Raw genomic sequence first — 11,622 nt, 5'->3', positions numbered from 1 at the left:
AAAAGAAAGCTGAAAACTACAACAGTATAAAAAAAAAAATCTCTTCTTAGTTAAGTATCTGACCCGCACTTATTTTCAGTCACCTTGGCATTAGAATTTTTCGCTTTTAAAGGATACCAGGAACATCGTGCAATCTAACACAGTCTCAGTTTGCTGTCTACTTAACCTGTGTGTTAACAGTGCTTCTAAACAATTATGCAGCCAGTAACAGTATAAGAGAAGTCTGCAAGCTACTGGAAACCACCTACAGGTCTTTAAGGCCAACAGGCACAGACTCAGCACCTTGCGGACATAAGAAAGCCAAATACCTGGAGCTGGGGGTGTATGCAAAACAACAACTCGGCTCCAAGGGCTACAGATGGACCCTTTATAGCCTCGAACTCTAAAGGCATAGCTGCTGTCATCATCAAGATCAGGTATTACTTTGCTCTTGCTGCGAACTTTGATCTCCTGCCACGTCGGACTCTCCTCTTCTCTGTTAATCTTATGATACGCAAGAACATAAATATCTGCTGAGTCTCTCTTCCCAGGGCATTCCCAATTGATCAGAGCTCCATTGTACATTTTGCTCTGCTCTTCATTGATTTCTGGTATTTCTATACCTGGAATGTTAGAGATTCAAGAAAAAAAAAATCAAATTTAAAGGCATATTTAAACACACAAGCCCTTCACTGAGTGGCTACAGCACCGTGTGTGTGAAATCTGACTCAAAATGCAGATAAGGATGGTTCTGTTCATGTACTTAAATAAATCCTTTATTTTACTGTTAAAGTTGTGTTACTTACTTTTGCTAGCAGCTGAAGAACATAAAAAAAACACAATCTTTTTCTATCACGCAACAAAAAGCTTCTAGAGAGACCTAGTATTACTTAACTGCCATATTTTGAAAGCCAGTGTAAACAGATACTGAATGCAATGGCATCTTAGCTTCTTTATCAAACCTGAAGTTAGCACTGCTGCCAGGTAATGCTTTGTGGGTCACTGAGACAGATGGGACAAGGCAACTCACAAGACTGAGTTCCTCAACTGCTGTCCTGAAAAGTTTTGCCTCCTTCCAAAGAAGGACTTAAAGCCATAACTCAAGAAGCTTGATGGCCTCACAATTTACCATTGGAATGGAAGGTCAAGTCACCAAGGACCTCCTCTTGCTTGCTTATGTCCATCACAAAGTCTTCAAACGTAGCTTCAGCTGCTGGCTTGAAGCTCGTCAAAAGTTCAGTAGCTTTCTGGATTCTGAGAGCACAGAAGCGGACAGGTGGTAGAAGAGAGAAAAGGAAATTCACTTGTTCGTTCCTCAAGGTAAAAATGCTAGGATTTGCTTAAAAAGAAAAAAAAAAATATCTGTTCTCATGTACTTACTGAAGTGACCCAGAAATTGCTATCTCTCTTGACAGAATTCACATGCAAAATTTAAAGGCCTTTCTTATGTCGGTGTAAAGGTAACCAAGAGGTACTCGTTCAGCTGGAAGAACATTTTAACAATTTGGGGGATTTTGTTCAAGAACAAAATCAGCTTGAAGTGCTAATGGAGAACAGCTATAAAGATCAAAGAGCATACAGCCAGAAGAGATCCATAAGATTAACTTGTGATTACCAGATATAATCCCTGAGCAAAGTAATGTGTCTGTGAGCTGAATGGGCTACTCTTCCACTGCAGTCCTACTGAACAAGGCTAGGCCTTGTCACAGAACAGAGCCCCTCCTGTGTGCTGCTACTTAACACACACTGTAAGGTAGTAATTTCTATTGAATGGTACCAGGATCATCTCCCAAGCCTCTGCAATACAAAGTACTTCATTCAATCCCTTGCTAGCAGGTGTCCAAAGAATATGACTAACCACACGTTCTGGAACAGTACCTGCACCTCAAACAGAATATAACTAATATACCTGCCATGAAGTTGTTCTGCTGCTTGAACAAAACAAGATGGATCATTTTCTTTGAGGACTTCTTGAGCATATCCTACAAGGCCATTATTTTCCAGGAGTCCTTGATATTCTTCTGCTTGCATTTGCAGTTTTTCCAGCCTTAAATTCTTTGAAGCTTCAATTGCCCTAAGTGCTTCAAACTCCTTATCTTCCAGGATATGATATAGTTTCTCAAAACTCTGACGTGCTTCTTCTTTAGCACTTTCACTGTTACGCTAGGAGGGAACAAAAGACCTTTTAGACAGATCCCACAGCACTGTAGCTGTGTACAGAAACATACTTCAGGTTGTTCAAGAGAAAACAGCAATCTTGTCATCCATCTGACAGACAAGAACATAGCTTTGCTATGTTCTTCAGCACTGCACACATGATCAGCACTGCACCCAAGCTAGTAAGCATTTACTATTTTAACACAGAAAGAAAACCAGGAAAGTATTCTTCTGATTTCTTCTTGAAATGCATGGCATTTGTCTAAACACCTTATGGAAAAATGTTGTATAAGTAGGTCAGTCTCTGAAGTCTCTGTCCAAGAAAGACTAGGTCCTTTTCCACCTTCCCCAATCACCTTAAAATGGGGGTCCAGCCCAGTTTCTCACAAATGCCATCAGAACTGTAGTGCCATCCCTGACTAGTGCTAGTGGACAAAAGGAACTACAAAGCACACAGATGATCTGTATCAAGATACAGGAAGAGTCAGAAGCTCCTGTAATTTCTGCTACTGTCTTTTTCAGCTTGTATGTGAGCTCCCAGCATTGACTCTTCTGCAGGGAGACCGATTTTACCCTTAATTCTGACTTCACTGCAACATCCTCAAGGCAAATGGACAGCATAAATTCTGCAGCACTATTAATACACAAGAGCTGTAAGTCAAACCCACCTCTCTTTGATTAAGGTATCAAAAAAGTTTTATTTTGATGCCATTTACAGAAGCCCCAAGACTTAGCTTGCCTCTGTATGTCACCCAAATTTCTCACAGTGTCAGGCTTAGGTCTCTGTGTGATTCAAGACTAACACAAACCATTCAGAAATTGGTTTACTGGCTAACTGAAAAAAACCCAAAGGATTTGACACATTTCACTGAAAACAGTTAAAGTCCCTGCTGTGTCCCCCCAAGGGCCATCCCCGGACAACCCACAAGCTATTCTTACCTCTGTTTCTTGATACAGCAGATCCAGCTGTGTGATGTGAGCTTTCACCTGGCTCTCCTTACTGATGAGGTACTTGATATCTTTTGAAAGCTTCTCCTGTTAAAACAAAACAGGAAGATGGTAAAATAAGGCTCTCCTACCCGAAGTGACAACCAGTGCAGGCAGGTCCTTCAGCTAGTCTTTGGTTTATCTAGTTACACGGACAACAACCTGCCACCAGTTTCCAGCAGCAACCCTGCAGAGAATTGCCCAGTGACCTGCAATACTCCACAGGGACATTAGGCCTGTGCTGTGTGCAGGACTGGGGCACAGCCTCTAAGGACAAGCAGTAGCAGCCCCAGCTGGCTCACCCTTCCCCAGCCACAGAAGTCATCCTCTCTTAGGGAAGGAGCATGAGGCTTCTGGATGTTACCAAAACTTACAGCAAAGCCTTGTTAGTTATTAACTCATTTGTAGTAAGATTTGCTAGAAAAATGAGTAACCCAAAGCACAAACAGAATTCTAAGTGTCTCTGCACTTCCTTAGTTGCAAGACTAAACAGTTGTACAGGAAAAGCCTTGCAAACAGGTGAGGAGGGCAAAGAGCACAAGGGCTGCTCTCTTTTTTTTGTTTGTTTTTCTTTTTTTTTTTTCCCCCCCCTGTGAGCAAGGGAAGAAGAAAAGGAAGACAAGGAGGCAGCAGCCATCATTCTGTAATAAAACAGCAACGTTTGCAATTCTTCCCTCTTGCACTGCGCTTAGAGAATTACCAACTATGCAAACTCAGAAACACGCAAGGTCCCAACAAATATTTCAGATGTAATTTTTTCAGGATTGCTTCTTAAGTATCAGTTAACCCAAGCCACAAAGACACATCTTAAAAAAGCTATATTGTAAACTACTAATGGCTTAAACCATCTGCATTGGTCAGTACTGCTGTACAGTTGGCTAAAGTAAGCTGGAAGCACTTTTAAGGGGTTATGTCTCAAGCCTCATAGAAAACAGTCTAGTTTCTCAGCCATGCACTATGTCACACTAATATATACATTAATTGATGTTGCACAACAGCATGTCACGTGACTAGTTCAGTGTCCTCTAAACACATGTCCTGCCTTCCTGCCAGAGGGAGTTTGCCTTTACACCAGAAGCTCAGAACTCTTCCCTTTTTAAGACCAAGTCCAAGAATATTTACTTTCACCTTAAGGGTTTTGTAGGCAGTGCTCACAGTTGTTAATCTATGGTTTGCATGATATCCACCCAGTTTACAGAGATGACAAACAGGCCTTTTACAGATTTCACAGTACATGTTTAGCCTTTCCATTTCATGTTCTGGACACATCATAATCTGAAGAAAAGGAGAGCAGAGAGAATACAGATGTAATTCCAAAACCAGGGGTGCTCAACGAACCATGAAAACACTCAATCATCCCACAGCAGCATGTGATTTCATCAGTGAATTTTTTATTTTCAGTTTATCTTCCACCTCTTCTACTTGTCCATGCCAGTGAAAGCCTGCAGAAAAACACACAGCTTCATGTGGTTTGCAGTGAGTAAACCTGTAGCAATGTCTCTGTGCACAACACAAAGCCTCCATACTGCAATCTACCATTTTGCTAATCCCTGAAGTTGTCTGCCTGCCACAAGCTTCCTACACTCCTCTTCAGAGCTCTAAATGCAAATATATAAACAGATCCACCCTGTCAAAATGAACCATGTCCACACCAGCATCTCTTGAGACAGCTATGAACTGTTTCTTAAAGCAAGAGTTGACAGTAGTGATTTAAGTCTAAGCTACACTCTGACCAGCCACATAGCCATTGCTCTTGGAGCAACAAACAAAACACAGCCACCACCACCAGTCACAGTCATTTTAAAGACAAAAGGCTCTAGTGTTTCAATTTTTCTGTCTGACTCCAATTGCAAGTTGCTGATGCTGAGCTCTAATTCCAGGAACAGCTTAAACAGCACTGGGGGGAAAAAAAAAAAAAAAAAAAAAAGGTGTTCACTAAAAATCACCTTTCAAAAACTGAACATGTTAACTGCTCAAAGAGGAAAACAAAGTGCTGCAGAGCTCCAAGCTCAAGCAACAGATAAAATCATGTAAAACAGTTTAGAAGTTTGTGTCTGTGTGTGTGAAAAGAAAAAATGCTTTGCCTCATTCCAGGGCACTTAAAGACAACATTTGGGACTGTCCACTCTGTCTCACTAGGGAAGAGCTCTTGAAAAAGCTTTGCAGTTTCATGTCAAGGAGAAGATGGAAGCAGTGACAATAGTTAAAGTATCATCTTTTAACACACACAAAACAAAGGACAGGAAAGGGCACAAAAGCGGAAAATTGTGCGTAGCATAAATATATAGACACACTAAGCTAAAATTGCAGACCAACTCTGAAACCAGCTCTCAAGCCCCAAATGTTATTTTAGGCTATGGTAAAAAGCCCAAAGACACCAGTCCCACTAGCACCTTGGTACAGAAGACTGTCATTAAGCAGAATACACGATCAACTATCCCACTGTCTTTGATTGATGGATTTGGAAAGAAAAAGGAAACATGAAAACCAGCTGTGCAGGCAGACATCTGCAAAAACTGCAATCATGCTCATAGTCTCTGGAAGTAATTTTTCCACAACGCTGCATAGTCCCACCTAACAGAAACTATTTTTTTTCACCTCCTTGCACCACAGCCTGCAAGCTGCAGACAGAAGAGGTCAGCAGATTACCTTGTCTAGTTCTTTCAAAATTCAAGAACAATCAGCCCAGTATGTGCTTCTCCCATCCCCACCATACACATTACAAAGTGCTCTCCAGTCTAGTTGTAAACTAAAGTAATGACTGGAAACATTGTTTAGGAGACCAGCATATTACTCCATGTATTCATTTCAGGTCTTAATGCAGCATACTGAAAAATGCACTTTTCTTTCTTTAAGCTCAAAAAGTCCTCAAAAAATGTCTCTAATAAGAGTACAAGAAAGAGCAGTTTACTGTTGTTGGGAACTTTTTCTACAAAGCAGATATATCTATAGTTGTTTCACTATACAATATTTTTCCCTTTTTCTTTTTTTTTTAAACAGTACATCTGTCTTCAAATATCATTTAAAAAGGCTAAATCCCACACGTGCACATGCTTGATACACCACAGTCAGATCTAAACCGTTTCTCCCCCTTTTGCTCTGCTTCAACATAACTCAAGTGCTGACCCAGATTAAGTCTGCATGCAGGGTAACAACATATGGTAGGTACCTTTAATAGTACCCAAGGATCACAAACACCTTTGGCATTTTTAAGCAGCAACATTGCAGCAGTGAGAGTTAAGGTACCATAGAAGCAAAGCTTTCAGGGAGCCGTACAGCATTGTACATGAAGAGCTAGAAAATTTCACCTTACTCATTTATCCAACGAAGGGACATTTCATAAAGGTTGCTGTGGGCTAGCACATTTTAAAGCGTATCAAGCACGTATTTGTTCTTAACCGAAATGAAAAAAATATTGCACTAAGTGGACATCTGGATGTTCTCTGCCTGCTTAACTTTTAAGGCTCAATTTTTTCCAGCCTCAGAAAGAAGGTACAGCACCAGTGAAGAGCTCCTTATGCATGCACATTAATCAAATCTACTCAATTTAATCAAAATTAATCAGAATTCCTTGAACATCAACATTTCCAGTATCTCTGGGACCACCAGTCAGACACGCTGCTAGTGCTGTGACTTTTAAGACCTACTGCGGTCCCCTATTACAGATGGCAGATGTGACAATTCCTCTCATCACACAACCTAAATTAATAAGGCACTGCCATGTTCTGCACCGTGCTTAGCAGAAGAAACAAAGGTAATGGCACTTTGCAGTCACTGTTTTGTCTCAATGCAGCAGCAGTGTGTAAGGTAGAAAACCTGCCATTACATTTTTCTCTTCTGCTATAGCTAAAAAAAAATAACAGTGTAATAACAATGGAGACCTGAACTCCACCTTTTTCTATTGCTAGATGCAAGGAAGGAGGAAAGAAAGATGTTGAGATGAATGAAGTTCAGGAACAAAACGCCCAAAGGGAACCTGCTTTAAGGGGATAGGGGTGGGCCAGCTGTGTTGGTTTTTTTAAGTTTATCCCACACAGGCATCCTCCTTAACTCAGCTTTTAGAGAAAACATTGCCATTCTAGATGATCAAGATCACCATCTTCCAAACAAAGAAAACAAAAAGACCAAAAATCACAAATAATAACACCCATTCCCCAAAGTGAAAAAAGAACAAAACCTTAGAGCATGCACAGGTATGTCTGAAGCCATATGCAAATGCTGGAACCCAAATTCTGTAAAACAACAGTATACTTACATTGGGTCTTAAGTTGGTGGTTGGTCCTACACATTCATGCTGGGCTTTCACACTTCCCCAGGGATGGTATATCTTGAAACACTTGTTGCAGTAGCTTGCACAGCAGGCCGTGCAGCTCTTTGTGGACTCTTGAAACGGAGGTTTGCAGAAATCACACCTAATAGCAGTGACAGACCTGGCTGCCCGCCTGTATCTTTCTACAATGGTTTCCAAAGTAAAGTTGCGAAATAAACCCTTGATGCCACGTTCTCCAAGATCAACATCCCGATGGCAACCCGGACAAGGAAACAGAGTCAATCGAGGAGCCAGTGAATTGTGTTTTCTGTTTGTGTAGACACCAAATCCTGATTTAGGAAAAGCATAAACAGAAGAGATTCAGGATTGAAAGTGAGAAGCACAGGAATTTATGAGCCAATTCCAAACTATCATAGCACATAGTCCAAACCAGTACAATACCAGTTCATGTGCAGTCTGCCAAGCCAAAGAGAATACACTTGACATTACAAGGTAGTGTAACGTCCTAGTCCAGAGGACACTACAAACTACTACTCTAAAATTTCATTCTGTGTCAAGATGAATTTAGCTGCTCAGCTCTCATCTTCTTTGCCTAGTTTTGGACACACTCAAGCTGCAGCCTTTCAAAGCACTGAACAAAAAAACCTTCCAGAAACCTGTTGTTTTTACCCTAACTGGCAGTCCATATAGATAGCAACAGCTTTATAATATACTGAAGCAAAAGATGCTTATTCCCAGAGTGAGACTAACTATTCCCAGACAAATATAGCCAACTTTCAGCTCCCTGAAGTTTGCTTTGGTTGAGTCAAACTCATCTGGCTCACCCCAAGAGGCATCATACAGAAATAAAGAGCAAAACAAGAGAACTAGACATCACCAGTCTGAAATCTCAGCCAAATCACTTAATCAAAATGTGCAGAGGCTGACTTTGCCCTTGCTGAACGGCCTCAATAAAGGACGGCTGTTTAGTAAGCCCTATACACCAAAGGGTGTTATGAGGTGGGTAAGTCCGAGAGATTCCTCTCCTGAACTGGGGGACTACAGATCTGCATGGTTACACAGGGTACGTCTATCTCCGTTCATTTCAAAAGGCGACAGCAGAGAAGCTGTACTCCTACCCAACAGCTATGCACAAATTTCCCATTCTCTCCAAAATAAAGGATCGAAGACTAAAGTACAGCTGCAAGCCTAAAGAGCCTTTGGAGCCTGTTCAAGGGGACAGCTCACACAGACCCAAAGACTATTTGCAGGGTAACATTCTTCAGGCTGTCAAACAGGGAGTGCACCCCTGTGTCTCACTCATGAACCCACAGGGCACAACTATCTAGAAGAGTCCTTCAGGTATTTCTGAAGCACACTAAGACAGTGGTTAGGCTTACCATGTATCCTCACAGCCTTCCCTTACAAGGCAAGAAAAAAAAACATCCTCTGTAGCTACAGTGTGGTTTTAAGATCCCTTTGAGAGGACAGATGTTGGTGTAACTAACAAATGAGTAAATGGAGCTATGACAAAGTTGAATACCTAATGTTGGAATCAGTTCTTCTTCAGAAAGGGAAATTTGTTCTCATCTCGTTTGAGTCAGGATCTTCTCATCATAAAAGCTGATACTTCACTTCTTTTTGAAGTGTTCTTTGATGCTATCTGGAAGACACTTGCCTTGTGCTGCTGCTCTTCTGTGGTTACCCCACCTAACAATCCAAAACATCCCTTCCTACCCTTACCAAGCTCTTTAAAAGAACTAAACCAGCATTCCCATAAGGAATGAGTTCCTTTAAACATCTCTGAAATATGCCCCATGATGGTTATGCACAACCATCAGCTAAGAAGTGACAACTAGGTCATGACTAAGTGTGTAGAAGCTGGAAGTCTCAAACTCTGTTGGCCTCACACCTTTCTATAGGTTCTGAGCAGAACAACTGGACTGCATTTACAGAACAGTATGGGTGACACAACGCACCACTATACAACTTTCTGGCTAAAGGAAGCAGAGATTTTTTTCTTACTTTTTTTTTTGAACTTTCTCAAAGTGAATTAATTACCCAGGCTGCATGTCCTGCAGTACCTGTAACTTGGCATACATGCCCGTACACACATGCAACGCACACCAACAACACTGAAATACAAACTGTTTTTCTAATGTGTGGTCCAAGCTAGCACTGCACACAGAACACAGAGATCTTCTACACAGACTTCTACAATGGCCTAAAAAAAAAAAAAAATATTTTGCATGCAGTGCCATGCACTCAATAGCTACAGAAAGGGTTCTGGAGTACTTAGATTTGCTAAGACTGACAAAAAAAGAAGCAATGTCATATGTACAGGGACTGCTTACATGCAGTATGCTATAGCAGAGAGCAAGCAATGGCAATGGAAGAGAACAAAAAAAAAAAAAAAAAAACACACCAAACAAACAGTGCAGTGGTCAAGTTTAAAAATATGATCTGAAATTTGTATCCAGTAACATGCTTTTCTCATCTGGCCCAAGCAGCTTGTACATGGAAGGAGTGTTCGTTTAACTCGAAGGTGAGTTAGCTGCATCCCAATGGAGGCCTTTCATTCTGTTCATGCTGGACCAAACCAAGACCGTTTTGTCCATTCATCATGAGCCATGCTCTGTGAAGATTGGTGACATTATGCTTATGGAAACAATCCAGTACCAAGGAAGTCCTGCACACCTTCAGATGTCTCATCCCTTTTAACTGACAGCCCTCTAAGAGCCCAGGGTTTTTGCTTTCCTGTTTTAACCTGGAAGTTTACGAAGCTGATTGGCATACTTTGCCACTTCAATACTTAAACCACAGAAACACGCTCTTTTTGACTAGCAAGTGCTAAAATATTAGCATGCAGCAAGAATTAGTCTGCTTTCTGGTCATAGGATTTCTACATTTGTATTTTAAAAAGAAAGTACAGATAAAGTGCTAACTTAATTCTGAGTGCTATCTTTCCTATCTGTTCTGTGTCCAGTTTGCCAAAATGGAATTCTGATTAAAGAAAAAAAACAGAGCAGCAACACTCATGGATTTTGTAGTCTTAATAGATGTGCCGCTCAGAGAAACATAGGTGCTGCCCACATTGTCTCTCACACTTTGCCAACCCAGTTTAAAACAAACAAGGATGTGTGTTGTGAAATATTAGGAAGCATCACAGGACATCTGCTGTCCACTCACAAAGAATAGCTCAATCAGTAACTGAAATATTAGCACAACATATGTTCATGCTCAGACTCCAGTCACAAATATGAGAATACAGATTACAGAGAGTCCCGTCACAGAGGAGTCTTAAGTATGCCTTTTAAAGACAATGTTTCAATGTCCTCTTCCCAGGGAGAGGTACCAAAGTTTAAAATGCTGAACAGCCACCCTGCAGCTCACAGTCTGCAAAGGGATAAGACATCATGAAGGTAAAATTGTATTTTCCAGGTAAACATTATCACCTGAATTCTGTAGTTATGGAAGACATGGAAGTTAAGTGTGTGAGTTTATAAAAAAATAAAGATTTTAAAAGTCAGCTGGATTCTTCCCAGGGAGAGGTACCAAAGTTTAAAATGCTGAACAGCCACCCTGCAGCTCACAGTCTGCAAAGGGATAAGACATCATGAAGGTAAAATTGTATTTTCCAGGTAAACATTATCACCTGAATTCTGTAGTTATGGAAGACATGGAAGTTAAGTGTGTGAGTTTATAAAAAAATAAAGATTTTAAAAGTCAGCTGGATTGTCATATTGGGGGGGGGGGTGTTTAACATATAATTGTATGTTGCCACCCCCTACAATCTCATTTAATGCTTTTGGACAGATTTTAAGGAAGAAAGAAAAATGTGAGAGAAGTTAGTAGCTGCAAAATGTCATCTTCTGATACTTTCATATTCTCCAAAGCAAGGGTGCTCTCTGCAAAAACAGCAGATAAGGACAGGTTTCCAAGAGCTCTAGCAGCATCCTACAGTATCTTTGTTTTATGACACTGTCAGTCTTCAACTGAGGCAGTTTACACTTCTCCTTCCAATTAGCTGCCTTTTCCTCCACCTAGTGTGAAATTCAGATCTGTGTTTAGTTAAGTTCATATCTTTTTTGAAGTACGCAATAATTCTATATGCCTGCCAATATTGCAGCAACATGAAGCTTTGGAATGTTTTTTCAGTTTTTGATACTCATATAAAAAATAAACTACTTAAGATAACCACCCCACACAGTGGCTGAAATGCTCAAACTACCGCCGTTTTGGAAACAAGA

At 40.8% G+C, this 11,622-nt stretch overlaps 1 protein-coding gene across 1 annotated transcript in view; it reads right to left on the bottom strand.

The window, feature by feature from the left end:
- Positions 1 to 7,726, bottom strand: part of TRIM36 (tripartite motif containing 36) — a gene marked incomplete at its 5' end in the record, with an annotated part of 9,855 nt that extends 2,129 nt beyond the window's left edge. The window contains 8 exons of the mRNA XM_008942245.1: positions 1 to 16; positions 210 to 223; positions 309 to 602; positions 1,109 to 1,233; positions 1,889 to 2,142; positions 3,076 to 3,171; positions 4,252 to 4,398; positions 7,379 to 7,726. The exon at positions 1 to 16 is cut by the window's left edge and continues 256 nt beyond it. Of these exons, the coding sequence (XP_008940493.1) occupies positions 1 to 16; positions 210 to 223; positions 309 to 602; positions 1,109 to 1,233; positions 1,889 to 2,142; positions 3,076 to 3,171; positions 4,252 to 4,398; positions 7,379 to 7,726 (1,294 nt within the window). The remainder of the gene's footprint in view (positions 17 to 209; positions 224 to 308; positions 603 to 1,108; positions 1,234 to 1,888; positions 2,143 to 3,075; positions 3,172 to 4,251; positions 4,399 to 7,378) is intronic.
- Between the last annotated feature and the right edge of the window lie 3,896 nt (positions 7,727 to 11,622).

Source organism: Merops nubicus, unplaced genomic scaffold (genome assembly GCF_000691845.1).
Source record: "Merops nubicus isolate BGI_N331 unplaced genomic scaffold, ASM69184v1 scaffold14456, whole genome shotgun sequence".
NCBI lineage: Eukaryota > Metazoa > Chordata > Aves > Coraciiformes > Meropidae > Merops > Merops nubicus.
The sequence above is the reverse complement of the archived record's forward strand: the minus strand, read 5'-3'. Positions and strand labels throughout refer to the sequence as shown.